At 39.5% G+C, this 16,116-nt stretch overlaps 1 protein-coding gene across 1 annotated transcript; it reads right to left on the reverse strand.

Annotated features, from left to right (window-relative positions):
* Positions 1-14,435: 14,435 nt before the first annotated feature.
* LOC116162178 (juvenile hormone acid O-methyltransferase-like) lies at positions 14,436-15,533 on the reverse strand. The gene is made up of 3 exons (XM_031475724.1): positions 15,038-15,533; positions 14,716-14,993; positions 14,436-14,668 (listed from the first exon to the last, which is right to left on the reverse strand). Exons 1-3 carry the CDS (start codon positions 15,403-15,405, stop codon positions 14,472-14,474), a joined length of 843 nt encoding a protein of 280 aa, XP_031331584.1. The 5' UTR covers positions 15,406-15,533; the 3' UTR covers positions 14,436-14,471.
* Between the last annotated feature and the right edge of the window lie 583 nt (positions 15,534-16,116).

Consider the following 16,116-nt stretch of genomic DNA (forward strand, 5'->3'; position numbering starts at 1 on the left):
CCATACCGAACAGACTCCCGGTGCTGCGCTCTTACACAAAAACGTAGTACCGAAGGTATGGGGGGTATGGAGTACCCTGTCTGCTGTCTCCCGGCACTCAGCAGACGAAGACGCAATTACCTACTTTGCTAAGGGCACAGGCTATTGGATGGGAGTATTTTATACCCCCCTTTCCCCGTTGGTGCGCTCTTGCTGAAAAACTTTTAGTGTTAGTACTTAGAAGTACTCTTCGGGGAAAAACCTACTACCGGGGGGTCTGGGGGGGTATGGAATACCCCCCAGTCGACGAAGATGCGATTACGTACTTTGCTGAGGGCAGACTCTTTTTGCTGGAGGGGTATTCCATACCGAACAGACTCCCGGTGCTGCGCTCTTACACAAAAACGTAGGACCGAAGGTGTGGGGGGTATGGAGTACCCTGTCTGCTGTCCCCCAGCACTTAGCAGACGAAGACGCAATTACCTACTTTGCTAAGGGCACAGGCTATTGGATGGGAGTATTTTATACCCCCTTTCCCCGTTGCTGAGCTCTTGCTGAAAAACTTTTAGTGTACTACCGGGGATCCTGGGGGGTATCGGTATGGAATACGTCCCCAGTCGACGAAGATGTGATTACCTACTTTGATGGGGGCGCACGCTATTGGCTGAGGGATGTTCCATACCGCCCAGAGCTGCGGTTTTACTGAAAAACGTTTACCCTTTTCTCAAAAGCATAGTACCGTGGGGTCAGTGGGGTATGGAATATCATCCCCCCGTTCAGTCGATGAAGATGCGATTAAGTACTTTGCTGAGGGCACACTTTTTTTGCTGGGGGGTACTCCTCTCTTGGGCAGCCTTTCAAAATTTATGAAAATTGTTTAATGTTCTTATAAGCTTTAATGTGTTTTTACACTTTTGGAAAAGCCCTAAAAATCGGAGGCCCGTAAAACTCGTGATGAGCTTTTCAAGATTCTGATACTGAATACCCTTTAAAGGTTAGTAAACAGGGCTGTTAACGAGTAATTAAAGCTTCTATGCGCTCTTAACGGCTCTTGAGCTAACTATTTTGGAAACAATTGCAAGACTCTTGGTGAGCCTCTTCAAGGTTCTTTGATCCCTTGGGCGCTCATAAAGACGCCATTGCTCAAATTTTCTCTAACTTGTCCATTTGCATTTCACCGTTAGGATTTGGTACTTTTAGGGGATTGACGTGTTCGTCGAGTATCAAGAAGGTCAGGTGGAGCAGAAGGAATATCGGGAGGATAGAGAAAGCTTGTTGAGAGGAAAAATGAACAAAACAGTTACTTGACGTACAAACACTTTATTCATTCTAATCATCACTAAATTACATAAACTTTGGTGCGCATTGGGACTTGTATAAAGTGCGAGAGCGCTCAATGAGACAGTAGTTAGTTCTCCAACGCTTGGTGAGTGTAGACTACATTCTTCCATGTGTCTAAGATGATTGACTTGTGTTGTCTTTCAGGAAATTTTTGGGTATCAGCATGTCTCACTTTTCTCTTCTTTGCTTAGCAGTGTGCTTGGTCCAAATGGCTATGGCAGTCCCTAGTAAGTTAAAGCACAACGTCGCAATTAAGATACATTTGTAATTTACTTATAAGATTGTGGACCCCATGCCAAATATAGGGAGAATACAGGTTGCGAACCTTATTGTGGTGAACCGGATCATAAGCCGGCATGGACCTGTGCCACCGCTCCAACCAAGAGCTGCATCTGTAATAAGGGATTTTTAAGAGATAGAAAAGGCTCTAAGCAATGTGGGACGATTGACGATTGCACGATGTAGCTCTTCGAGGATTTTGAAATGTAAGGTGTTTTTAATGTGCCTAATCAAACATTTTAATAAAATGACACACGTAAGGCAATTTGAATAATTACTCCAAAAGAAACCTTTACAAACGCTTTTTGGAAGTGGAAAGCTTTCCCCAATATCTGCAGCCTTTAAAAGTCTTCCAGCACCTACCAGTGTCTCTAACCTAAAAACGTCTACAATAGCCTTCTGAAGGTATCAGATCCTTTAAATGCCTTTAAAGGAATTCGTGGATCTTCAACAGTTTTTACGAATTTACATGGGAGATTGTTTGGGAGCGATCCGCACTAATGCCCTTGGAAGCCCATGGAGGCTGTATGCGAACCTTAGGCCAATAACAAATTTTAAAATCCCTGAAGTGCTGATCAAAGGGTGTTCGCGGCAAGTCTCCTCTAAAACCCTTTAAAGCTTGCACCTGATCTTCGGATAACACACACCCTTGAAACTAATTATATCCCTTTAAACCCTCCTAAAGGTGGTAAAAAATCCAAGAAGCTCGCAAACGGCCCTTGGGACCATTTAACAGTTCTCTAAGAATAAAAACCTTAATGTTTTTTTAATGACCTTTTAACAAACAATTTGGTAATGGTTTTGAAACTGCCTATGGGATCAACAAGAAAATTCAAAAACGTCTTCTTGCAGGATTCGAGTATCTCAGGGCTTGGAACGCTGCTGTGGCATCTAATATATTTCCACGTGTAATATTGTAATGCCCGTGCAAATTACGTAAAAGTATAAGTAGCGTAATCAATCTGTAATCTGATAAAGCGGTAAAAATAAAAAAATAGACACTTCAATAGACAATAGGTGATTTCAACATCTTCAATTTTAGATGTAACCAAGACAATCTCTCAAGGTAATTGAAACTCAGCTCCTTCATCTAGTGCCCAAAAAACAAATTACGTACTCGTATACAAGAAGAGAATGGTTTCGGAGTATGAAATTGTCGCTTTTCTACTCATCCTCTGGGATTTATCCCTATTGACCACAATAGGATTTCTTTCAAAATAGATACTACCCCTACTGCTGTGTTCTGATCTCTCTTGACCTTCCCTACCCCCTCCTGCTCTCTAATGTCCTGCTTCATTTTGACTTGTCTTCCCTTCTATTGTCCTCTTCTTCTTTTTTCACATTCAGTCTCCCCATGCCCTCTCTCTAGGGGGAAATTGAATTTCTGGTGTACACTCCTCCGAATTAATTTGAACGAACGCGAATTAATAATTAATTTGAATTTGTGGGAATCAATTTAAATTAGCGTGAATTAATATGAATTAACGTGAACTGATTTTAATTAACGTGAATTGTTCTGAACTGACCTGAATTAATTTGAATTTGTTTGCATTTCTACTGGGTGATTATTTCAAACCCGAACATAAGCAATGGGAAAAACGTTTTTTGAAGATCGTTGCTCCCCATATTAACTTAGAGGGTTCGTAATGACACCAATCGGAAGATGATTTCTTCTCATCTAATGATATACAAATTAGTACATTTTTCAGTTGTATTTCTCATTATTTTATCAAATATTCGATAATAAACCCAATTAGACAAATCATGTTAAGCCATGGAACTTGAATTAACTTGAATTAATTTGAATTAACGTGAATTAATTGGAAATAACGTAAATCAATTTGAATTAACGTGAATTAATTTGAATTAACGTGAATTAATTTGAATTAACGCGAATTAATTTGAATTAACGCGAATTAATTTGAATTAACGTGAACCAATTTGAATTAATGTAAATTATTCTGAACTGACCTGAATTAATTTGAATTTGTTTGCATTTCTACCGGGTGAATATTTCAAAACCGAACATAGGCAACGGAAAAAACGTTTTTTTGAAGATTGTTGCTCCCCATATTAACTTAGAGGGTTCATAATGACACCAATCGAAAGATGATTTTTTTCTCATCTAATGATATACAAATTAGTACATTTTTCAGTTGTATTTCTCATTATTTTATCAAAAATTCGATAATAAATCCAATTAGACAAAACATGTTAAGCGATGGAACTTGAATTAACGTGAATTAATTTGAATTAACGTGATAATTAATTTGAATTAACGTAAATTAATTTGAATTAACGTGAATTAATTTGAATTTGAATTTGTACTTGTTTCCTCCTAGACCTCTCCTGTGTACCCTGCAGCTCCCCGATGCTGCTATCCAAAAACTGTCATAAAATCGTAGTACCGGGGGGGGGGGGGGAGTATGGAACACCCACCAGCAGCAGACAAAGATGCGATTACCTACTTCGCTGAAGGCAAACTCTGCTAGCTGGAGGTATTCCCAGTGATTTTCGCTACTTTGCTGGAGGTACACTTTGTTGGCTGGGGGCATTCTATGTCTCCCAGACACCTCGACTCCTTCCCTCTTACTCAAAAACGTGTTTGCACTTATACGATGCGATTACCTTTCCCCAATTTCTGCAGCTCTTAAAAGTTTTTCAGAATCTATTAGTGTCTCTAACTTAAAAGTGGAGGTGTTCCCATCCTTTAAGAGCCTTTAAAAGTTTCCATGGGTTTGCCAAAGCTTTTACGAACTTACACGGGAGCTTCCAGACGAACCGCACTGAAGACCTTAGAAGATCATGGAGACCTTCAGCTAATAGCAATTTTTAAAGGTCAAGTTTCTTAAAGGATGGAGAGTGCGTCATTCTTAAATCTATTTTTAACGTCTCTCAAAGGTTTCATTTTAAAAGTTAGTTAAAGGCGCTCAACTTCTCTAGGAAACCTCTCTTGAAGACCCATAGAGATCCCTAAACGGTTTTAAGAACTCTAGATAGATAGTATCAAAACCTCTTAAACTCTTCAAGGCTAGAAAAATCTCCCATCCCATCGTCGGATAACACACATGCTTTAAACATTTTTTAGAACGCTCAAAAACACTAAGAGGTCATTGAACGGCCCTGGAAATATTCAAAAGTCTTACAAAGAAAGATTCCTTGACTCGATACATTTAAAAGTTTCTTAAACACGTTACAGTGTTTTAATGACTTTTTGCCAAAGGAAATTTTGGAAAGCGTTTCGAAATTGCCTATAGGACCAACAGGAAAATTCAAAAATGTTTTCTTGCAGGATTCGAATATCTCTACAGTGGGCTTGGAACACACTGGCAAGCGTATGAGATCATAACAATTTGCAGTGGCCTTGGGGACTTTGTGGGTCGTAAAGGTCACAATTTGGAAAACTATTAAATGTCCGATAAAAGATTGAGGGCTGGTCCTGGGGGATTTAACATGGACTAATGAGCTTCTAACTGGGCTAAGGGGGTCTTAGTTTTAAAAAAATATACAAACGTGTGGAGCGGCTGTGGATTGCCTTCTAAAAAAGCTCTAAGGCCGAAAAACTAAAAATCTGGAACTGCCCGACACATTTGATGTAGTCTGAAGATTTACAAGAAAAACAACCCTTTGGAGGAGCCAACAACCTTTTGAAGATGTGTGGAGAACTCCAGGAGGTTGTAGAGGACTGATTTAAGATGGACTAGAGGTTTTCAAATTTGTGAATAGATCTTTAAATCTCTAGAATGATCCACAGAAGGTTTCTGAAACCATTGGGATATGTTGCAGACACCTAGGCCATTCTATGTCCTAGGATTATATTAAATTATGCAGTCAATCCTGTGGAACGAATGGGAGCCTGCTCTTACTAAACCTCCTATTTCGCAAGAGTGTACTAATCACAGAATTTAATGGGGCAATCTCTCATGCTCGCCCGAATTGCACGAAAACAACATAAAGAATCAAGATAAAGATAATGAGGTAGAGATACCTCGATAAGAGGTTTCGATACCTGATGTGGTGAAGATAACCTCTCAGGGACATTGAAACACAGTTCCTTTTTCGAGTCGCCCCAGATTTGTTTTCATTCTTTGGCTCTTGGGTACCAAACAAAATAAGTGTGTATATAACAAGACCGAGAAGGAATTGACCGTTCACCAGCTGCATCTGTAATAGGGGATTTGTGAGAGGAAAGTGTCCCAACAATGTATGAAGGTAGAAGACTGTCCGAAGTGTTGAGGTGTCTTTTGTGTAATTCAAACGTTTAAATAAAATTGATAATTCAATTCCTGCTCCACGTCACACATGACGGAACTGAACTCTCTTCTTGTGACTTGGAGGTTGTTGAATCAGCTGGCACTGTGGATAATGCGGTGCCGTCCCATATATGGTGGTTGGAGATGTCTCTTGACAGAATCTACCCTCTTAAAAGCACGTGTACAATTTCGTAGGTCTTTGGATGCCGAAACGGATTTGATGGTACTTGCTATTCGGCGGGGCCTTTCCCCAAAAGTCGTAGAGCAAGTTTCTGTGTAGCTGGTGCCAACCTAATCGTGTGCACCACTACGACAGGACGACTTTCACGTTGGTTCTTTGGTTCAATTGCCTTACGTGACCGCTAGTAAAACGCCAAAGAGAGTCCTAGTTACTCCCGCCTATCTATTACTGTCAGACGGTAATGAAAGTTTTGACACAGTGGTAGCTTGACAAGGTCCACGTGGATGTGATCAAAGCATCAATTGGGCAGGTCGAAATCCCCAAGTGCTGAGCGATTGTGCCGATGGACCTTGGCCCGCTGGCAGGGTTCGCAGGAACGCGCCCAACGACTAGGTATGCCTGGTCAGACAAACTTCGGCTCCGGAATGGGGCAACTTGTGGAGCACTATCCTGGTGGTAAACTGAAGAATGTAGTTTCGGTGGCGGGGTTGTCCGGGCGATGCCTTGTCGGATCGTTGAGATGCTGCAAAGACCAGAGGTTTATGGTTCGTACAGATTGGTGAAAGTTCTGCCCTCGAAGATCCTCTGCAAGTTCCTGACCGCTGCAGGAGCTCACTGTCGTATGTACGAAGGTCGCTTGAATTCGTCTTTAACAGAAAGCGGGGGCCGGCAAGTCTCCGTGGTCGCTCAAAGACTGGAGGGGGAGGGGGGCAGACGTCTGAATCTGACGGTGTACAGGCAAGTTAGGCAACTCTGCTGCTGCTTTCCATGCGCGTGATATCTGGATCCTGGAGAAGACGGTGGTAGGGTTTACCTTGTGGTCCAGGTGGCGTATCGATAGAATTGAAAATTGCATTCCTGTGTACCGGAGCAAAAGCGATTATGCCTCTGGATCCAATAGTCCAGTAACTTTGTTCCTAAAGATGGGGGGTGGAAGGGAAAATATACTTAGATGGAAGTCAAACAACATTTCTTTTTATAAAATGACTGTTTTGAAGTTTAATTAAGAATATCATTTATACCTCTCGTTTTCTTTTATAGAATTACAGAACAACAAAATAGTGCTAACAATTTTCGACTTTGAAAAAATCGATAAACTTTGAAAAGCATTATCTCGTAAACTATTACGTCTATAGAAACGGTTGTAGCCTCAAATTGTAAACAATTTAGTCTACTTTCAAAGCGTATTCATTAGTTATTTTCGACAAACTGGTCCTTCAGGGTTAAAATCGTCAAAATCTGAAAAGAAAACGAAAATTCCTCGGTTTTTAGTATATTTGACTATGTTTCGTTCGCCGCTCGAGGTCGAAAACTTGAATTATACATTGGGTTAACAACATAAGCAATCCCACAAAAAATCAGAACTACCGGATTTGACGCTTGGTCTGATGTATATAGTTACTGGACTACACATTCTATAAGAAAAATTTTTTTCCGGGTCGATCTAAGACAATTTTTTTTTCGGGGCTCAAAAAAAGGCAGTGTATAACCTTCCTTTTTTACCAAAAATCGACTGCACCAAAATTTCTTGGGAAAACACTTTTTCTTATTAATTTTGGTGCGTAGAATCCAAAACAATTCGTACTTTTTCGATCAGACTTCTCAATCAAAAGTTATAGACTAGAAACCAATTTCGAAAGAAAATTCAAAGGGCTGTAACTTTTGAACTAGTAGCCCAATCTTGGAACTGTTTGAAATTATGGATTCTACAGGCCACATTCTATAAGAAAATTTTTTTCCGGGTCGATCTGAGACAATTTTTTTTTCGGGCTCAAAAAAAGGCAGTGTATAACCTTCCTTTTTTACCAAAAATCGACTGCACCAAAATTTCTCGGGAAAACACTTTTTCTTATTAATTTTGGTGCGTAGAATCCAAAACAATTCGTACTTTTTCGATCAGACTTCTCAATCAAAAGTTATAGACTAGAAACCAATTTCGAAAGAAAATTCAAAGGGCTGTAACTTTTGAACTAGTAGCCCAATCTTGGAACTGTTTGAAATTATGGATTCTACAGGCCACATTCTATAAGAAAATTTTTTTCCGGGTCGATCTGAGACAATTTTTTTTTCGGGGCTCAAAAAAGGCAGTGTATAACCTTCCTTTTTTACCAAAAATCGACTGCACCAAAATTTCTCGGGAAAACACTTTTTCTTATTAATTTTGTTGCGTAGAATCCAAAACAATTCGTACTTTTTCGATTAGACTTCTCAATCAAAAGTTATAGACTAGAAACCAATTTCGAAAAAAAATTTAAAGGGCTGTAACTTTTTGAACTAGTAGCTCAATCTTGGAACTGTTTGAAATTATGGATTCTACAGGCCACATTCTATAAGAAAATTTTTTTTCCGGATCGATCTGAGACAATTTTTTTTTCGCGGCTCAAAAAAAGGCAGTGTATAACCTTCCTTTTTTACCAAAAATCGACTACACCAAAATTTCTCGGGAAAACACTTTTTCTTATTAATTTTGGTGCGTAGAATCCAAAACAATTTGTACTTTTTCGATTAGACTTCTCAATCAAAAGTTATAGACTAGAAACCAATTTCGAAAGAAAATTCAAAGGGCTGTAACTTTTGAACTAGTAGCCCAATCTTGGAAATGTTTGAAATTATGGATTCTACAGGCCACATTCTATAAGAAAATTTTTTTTCCGGGTCGATCTGAGACAATTTTTTTTTCGGGGCTCAAAGAAAGGCAGTGTACAACCTTCATTTTTTACCAAAAATCGACTGCACCAAAATTTCTCGGGAATACACTTTTTCTTATTAATTTTGGTGCGTAGAATCCAAAACAATTTGTACTTTTTCGATCGGGCTTCTCAATCAAAAGTTATGGACTAGAAGCCAATTTCGAAAGAAATTTCAAAAGGCTGTAACTTTTGAACTAGTAGCCCAATCTTGGAACTGTTTGAAATTATGGATTCTACAGGCCACATTCTATAAGAAAATTTTTTTCCGGGTCGATCTGAAACAATTTTTTTTTCGGGCCTCAAAAAAAGGCAGTGTATAACCTTCCTTTTTTACCAAAAATCGACTGCACCAAAATTTCTCGGGAAAACACTTTTTCTTATTAATTTTGGTGTCTTAAAAACATAAGCAATCCCACAAAAAATCAGAACTACCGGATTTGACGCACGGTCTGAGGAATATTTACTGGACTACCAAGGCCCGTCGAGCCACCCGGCAACTGATTTCCTCTTAAATTAGAACATTTAAAGGCGCAAGAAATTTGGGACCCAGGATCTCAGTATGTACATCGGTGAAGCCTCATCTAAACGCTTCGTCAAAAGCAATGCCTCTAGTTCCTTAGATAAAGAGCCCATGGTAGTTGGTGTGCAGGAGTCTATCGTGGACTGGTAGCAGCGATAGTAGTGCAAGGAGGAAATCAGCAACAGTGAACCGCGTTGGCACTTATGCGGTTCGCGAAAAAAAAGATACCTACACATTTTGAAGCACCAGGAATCCGAATCAAACTAAATCTCGATTATGTCGTTCTGTCTGTCTGTTGGTCAGTCGTCTGTACTCTCATTGCCAGTTAAACGACTGAACCGATTGGAACCAAACTTGGTACCCATATTCATAGGCATAAAAGGGCAGAATCGCCGGAATCTTCCAGCAAAGGATAGCTTTGAATTAATTCCTGAGCTTTAGAACCATCCTTCATGCACTGAATTAAGTACTGGAACTTGACAGTTGTAGCGATGGTCTTGTCAGAATGGACGTTTTCAAATTGTGACCAAAAGTGTAACAATTCGCGTGCTTCAGCTCCAAACTATCGACTCCAAATCATCGAAGTCTGTTGCCGGAATCTTAAGTTCAATTTGAATGCTTCAAATGCCACATCAACCGCTGTCTTTTTAGATTTAGATTCACGTTGCACTTTGCCGGTTTCTTGAATAATATCGTGATAGGACTCACCACAATTCTTTCAAGTACGTTTTTCTCCAATAAACTCCATTTGCACGCGAAAAACTGTTAAAACGTCGATTCCCTTCGTTCAGAGTTTCGTTCTTTGGCGCCAATCGCGCTACCCTCCGAAAGATGGCGCAACCGGTCGCTTCCGTGGACTTCTCGGATAGGTATCAATTTTCAGATTGCCATCCTCGACCCCTACTTAACATTTACAAAAGCAGACGACAGGTCCATTATGCGAACGCACTCGTAGATTCGAAATTTTCTCCTCTACGGACGGCGGCCTAAAATAATGAGATGAAAGGAGATTTAATTGCGCGATTAAAGGATCGTATTTCCTCGTGCGGAATAAGAGCGGCGTGTTTTTTTTTCGCCCAGAATGGCGGACAAGGGGTGAATTGGCCAAGAGACGGCACGGAGATTTAACAGCCCCACCTATAAATAATATAGAAATAATTTCTCGATAAAACGTATATGCCCTTATAGATGGGCTATAATTTATAAGACAGAAATTTCAGGAATTTATTGTGCCGTTTCGTTTTAAGATCCTTTGAAATAAAGCCGAATTATTTATTCGTGCTCCCAACTTATAAACTTTATTATTATACGCTTGCATACAATGCGATTAATTAAAACTTACTTTGTGGCCACAAAGTTGCCTAATTTTGTGCGAATTTATAAACTGGCACATTTCACACTTACCTTTCGAAACAAGAACCGCATTAATTACGACAATTTCGAGACTTGTAGTAATAAATGTGCATTAAAGAGGGTGTAAGTTGGCGAGTGGCACGATAGATGGCAATTGCGTCGGGGGTGCAAGGTTTGTGCGTGTAAAATCATTATTTCAGTCATATTGGGGAGGTTGTAAATGGTCCTGTTCGAAAATATTCGAAAAGTTTTGTTGAAACTTTTCGGTGATTTGTATTCAAACAAACGAAAATGGTTATCAGAAAGCACAGAAAGAAACACATTTTAAAACTTGATGATTGATTGTTGTATTATTCATTTGATTGGGCACTATTTTCAAAACTACCCCCTAAATATTTTATTTCTGTAACTGCGTTGGTATTATTCACCCGAATAGTCGATTAATCCTGTATACTTTTGATGCTTTTCTTATTTCATTGCGACATTTGAGAGTACCTTGTATGTGAAAAAAGGTAAATTGGCGTCGTCTGGGGCTTTTAAATGTCGTCACGTAGGGATCTTTAGCTCAGAAATCTTATTTTGCAACTACAAGTACGCAAATAAGGCATTAACAGTCATCACATCAGCAGAAAGAAAAGGACATAGGACCAGGATATAAGAAGGACTGTGGAATTGATTGAGGACACCGTACTCGACCTGAAGAATCAAGCAGCAGAAACGCAAAAAGGTGCAGAGCTTATCGTAGGTCATTTTCAAAATCATTATATGTTCTCCTGATACAAAACGTTCAAAAACTGTATCTAAGAAGCTATTAGATATTTAATAAGTTTGAGGAAGAATCTCTTACGTATCATGTTCTCCTAATTATTTACTAAAAAATTATAGGCACTAAATAAGGGGGAAGAGGGAAGAGGAATATCTTGGTGCGTTATTCTGATACAAGTTATTCTAAAAATAAAGTTGTGCTACAAATGTCTAAGTTTTTGAAGGGAAATTTTTGACGTACCTATTATGTTCTCTTGATACATACACGATTACAAGAACGCAAAAAATATATTGATGGTAGGTACTCCTGATACTAATTACGTATAAAGATTTTCCACTAGACGGCGATGAAGCTTTTCATTGATACCTTCCTTCATCGGGTTATGTTTTCTCTCCTCAAGAAATGTTTGTACCAGGACCACAGCACCGCAAAAATGTGCAGTAAAGTGAGAAGGAAATTTCTTTACCTATATAAATTTGCACGTATTTTGTTCTTATGACAAACTGCTCTATAAAGAAATTTCTATCAGGGCCACAGGATCGCAAGAAGATGTAACGCTTATTGAATGAGGTTTAATTAATTACATATTTTTCACTCCTAATTTGTACAAATACTTAAAAGTGCATAGAAGCCCGTGAAAAATACCCGTCTTTTAAATAATGTTTTCCTGATACAAACTGGTGTTGAAATATTTGTTGTATGAAGATGACAGGAACGCGAGAAGGTGTAGAACTTATTGAATAACATTTATACAATGTCCTCTGGATCAAAATTTCGTACAGAAATTCTCAGCAAGCAGGTGATTTTTCAATCCTTGAGAGGGATTTTAGTTTCTGCATGTACGCCGCCCCCCTGACACACAATTTGCTCTTGTCACACTTTTAGCGACACTTGTTTTGCATTATCCCCTTTTATATTAACAATTATGTTCCCCTGATAAGATTTATGCTATAAAAATTCAAACACTTGAAAGCTAGACGGTATAGCAATTTATCGAAGTTTTCCCGATACAAATTTCTGCTGAAAAGATTATATCAGGACCATAGGAATGCAAGAAGAGCATTGTTTTATAATATTATACTCCCCTGATACAAATTTCCTATAAAAGTTTTGCACGAGAGCGTGCTGAGCAAATAGCAAGAATTATATTCTCCCGACTTAAATCAATTGTAACAGGATCACAGAGAGACATTCTGATTCAAATTTCACGTAAGAAAGTGCTGATGCTTATTACATATTATGGTTTCCTAGATTCCTCTTCAGAATATTATGCCGCAATGACAGTTACAAAAGGAAGTGCACTACTCGGCAGAGGACTTTTTTGATTTCTCCTAATACCAATTTCGTAAAAATTTAACGCAAGGATGTGTTAATGTGCTTATAATGTGAGTATAATACGTATCATTTCGAAAAAACAAATTATTTTATAAAAGTAGAAGCGAAATAAGATGTAGAGGGCATCTTTCATATATTGAATACTTAAATATTGAATCAGGATCGCAGGAACGCAAGAAGTGGTAAATTAATTGACCCCTACAATACCTTGCTCCCTAAAACATCAAGTACCTCAAGGTGTTCGTACGCAAAATCTTGATTCTAAAATATGTTATACTGCCATTAAATGTTCTACGCTCCTGATCCAATCCATAGGCCGTTGAGGGTTGCGTTCGTATAGGATGACCTGGGGGTCTGGGAGAATGGGGTATCCCCCAGCATATTACGAGATATTATTCGTGCGTATGATTCTATGATTGTAGGGAAAGTGTTATAGATTTTCGTTTGCTGGGGGGTATTCCATACCCCCCAGACCCCCCGGTGCTACGTTCTCACCCAAAGACGGAAGCCAAGGCAGGAAGATTCGATAGCCTTCTTTAAGTATAACGACATGCTTCAGGACAGCGTATTTGAGAAAAGAACATAACACCGGGGGGTTTGGAGGGTATGGAATAATCCCCAGCATCATTAAATTAGATTTTTGTGTGTATGATTTTATTTATTTATTTATTTATTTATTTATTTATTTATTTACTTATTTATTTATTTATTTATTTATTTATTTATTTATTTATTTATTTATTTATTTATTTATTTATTTATTTATTTATTTATTTATTTGTTTATTTATTCGGTTTACAGGGATTATTCTGATTTTTCGGCTTCCTTGTAATCTTCATTTTTGTTGTATTCCTCGGATCTTCGAGATCCTTCTGGTTATTCGTATTTTTCAGGTTCCTCGGACCTTTTGGGTCCTTCCTTTGGGTTAAATTTTTCAGAATTTTCCATTTTTTTAGAGCCTTTAGATCCTTTAGATTCTTCTCCCCGCCCATTTTCCAATATATAATCGGACGTAATTCACTGTCATTGTCCTGAGAAAGTGAGGGGGGGGGTCATTTTTTACCCCAAACCTCTCTTACTAACCTACGAGTGGTAAAAACGGAACGTAAGAGTTGAAGTAATGAATAGAAGCAATGAAAAACCTGGTAACAAGGCGAGGGTAAAGCATTTTGTGGTAGTGGAACATTAAACTACGAACAAAAATGAAAGCAGATAGAAAAAGGGCGGAAAAGAAGAGGTACAAGCGGAAGAGAGTAAAAGAAAATAAAAGAAACGGCAAGCGGCAGAAAAGAAAAAGGGAAAAAATTACAAGGAGGGAAGGAAGGAAATGTGTGTGGAGGTATCAGAACATATTATGAGCAATAAAAAGAAGAAAATAGAGTAAGGCAAGGTAGAGCAAAAAAATAGAGTAGAAGATTGGAGAAAAATGGGAAATGGAAATAAGAATATCGAAGGGTAAAAAGAAAAAAAAAAAATGAGAAGAGAAAATTGAAGACGGGATGAGGAGTGATGTAAAAGATTGTGTGAGTAAGACGCTTAAGTGGAGAAAGATCTGGGGAAAATACCACTGTACCTTCCCTTCGCTCTTCCTTTTGAAGAAATTGTGTCGATTTCGCCTTTAGCTTACCGCGATGTGCTATTTAAGTGGATTAGTCGAGTAGCTAATGCCTATCCATCATTGGATTGGATAGGATAGGAAGGGGGCACTGTAACGGGAGTACCGATTTTGATACTAAACTACCAATAAACGTTATTTAATATTTAAATGGATTGTTTAAAATACAGGTTTCTGCGCCGACGCGATTGGTTTGCGCTGGTGTCCAAAAAGCAACTGTAACTGCAGGTAGCAGCACTCCTGACCGTCAACAAAGCGATTCAACTTCAACGTTCTTGCTGTATCCACGCAGGCCTGGCCAAATTTCTCCTCGAACTCTGGGGGTATGTCGAATGGGGTCTGCACAACGACAAACTCTGCAAATTCGACGCATTCGTATACAACTAAATTGATAGGGGTGTACCTGGCAGGTCCTCCATTGGTATCAGAAACTCTTGCCTCTCCATTGTTACGTAGACACTTTGGAAGCCGATTTTGGTCAGAAGTTCTTCGAGGTCCTGCGCTGGTGACTCCGAATCGTGGAACGGGGACATGGTCTCTTTGTAGTCGCGCAGGACCGGCTCCCACTCAGGCGTCCCTAGTAGGTACTCGCAACCTTCGTAGAGATTGGTTTGGGCGTCGCATGAGAAGTAGAAGTCTCCCCCCGGTTTGAGGATCTTGAAGATGTTCCTCAAAGCCGTCCTAGAAAATGCTAACGTATAAGTTGCAGACCCGTGGGAACCTACTCCTGCTCCCGGATGGACTGAAGACAGTAGAACGAGAAGATGTGATCGAAGTGATTGACGTACTCGTCGAGCGTTTGGACGTCTTTGACTATGTCAACGGTTTTGAACTGGATCTTGGATTTTTTGCCGTAATGCTCGTTGGCGTAATCCACCAGGTTGGCCTTTTTGTCGATCGCGACTATTGAGTTCGCACGGATCGGTAGAATTGGCAAGATGTAGTCGTGCGTGACGTTTCCTGGACCGCATCCAACATCCAAAACGTTGCAATTATCCCTCCAGGTGGCCGTCTCCAGGATCTGCTTGATAAACTGCTCGGCGCCCATTTCGGACATTTTACTCTGCTTCACGTACACGGTTGCCCTATCCATGGCGACGTGCTTGAAATATTTGTCCGGTAAACTGAGGGTTGGGTAACTTATATGCGACAATGAACGGTAGATATTAACCCACTTTGCTTCACAATCAGACTCAGCACGAAAAATAATAGTTCAGGAGGTTCATTTTAATGGGGAAATCATGTCATTGGCGTGCACTTCAATGCGGTTCAAAGGGCACGTTCTATTTATATTGAGAACGAAAAATTGCAATCTATTCACTATCGACTACTTGTGGCGCAATAATGATCCACACAAAAATAGTACGATTTTTCTAAGCTGAAAAGATAAACCAGAACCGAATCTGGACGTCATCGACGTGATCCAGGAGTACCTATAGGTGGACTACGTATGCGCTCTGCCCACAAAATTGTGCCCTCATGTGCAGGCGCTGTGAAAAAAGTGACATAGCTTTGTATTTAAATGGTTCAAGCGTTGGGCTATAAAGCTGGAGGTCGGGTGTTCGAACCTGAGCTGAGGTAAGAATTTTTCATCTGTGACAATTTCCTTATTAGACCAGTTTCCAGCATTCTGCTCGCTACTTCGAATTAGGTTTTCCTAATTCTGAAGGTAAATACCGGAGTAGAACAACTTGAGACCATTTGCAGAGGCACTTCTAAAGAAGTGATGCGCCACTGCCCTGCTTGTCTTGGTCAAGCAGACTCCTTGGGATGGATCAAGTTATGGAGTTGGTAGAATTTACAC

This window comes from Photinus pyralis, unplaced genomic scaffold, assembly GCF_008802855.1.
Source record: "Photinus pyralis isolate 1611_PpyrPB1 unplaced genomic scaffold, Ppyr1.3 Ppyr1.4_LG10, whole genome shotgun sequence".
NCBI lineage: Eukaryota > Metazoa > Arthropoda > Insecta > Coleoptera > Lampyridae > Photinus > Photinus pyralis.

What these genes read in the sequence shown, in the direction of transcription:
- LOC116162178 (XM_031475724.1), bottom strand. Translation starts at nt 15,405, where the DNA reads ATGGATAGGGCAACCGTGTACGTGAAGCAGAGTAAAATGTCCGAAATG. An exon ending in CAGTCCATCCGGGAGCAGGA is followed by an intron (nt 14,994 to 15,037) that starts GTAGGTTCCCAC and finishes AGCATTTTCTAG; the next exon opens with GACGGCTTTGAGGAACATCT. An exon ending in ACCAATGGAGGACCTGCCAG is followed by an intron (nt 14,669 to 14,715) that starts GTACACCCCTAT and finishes TCGAATTTGCAG; the next exon opens with AGTTTGTCGTTGTGCAGACC.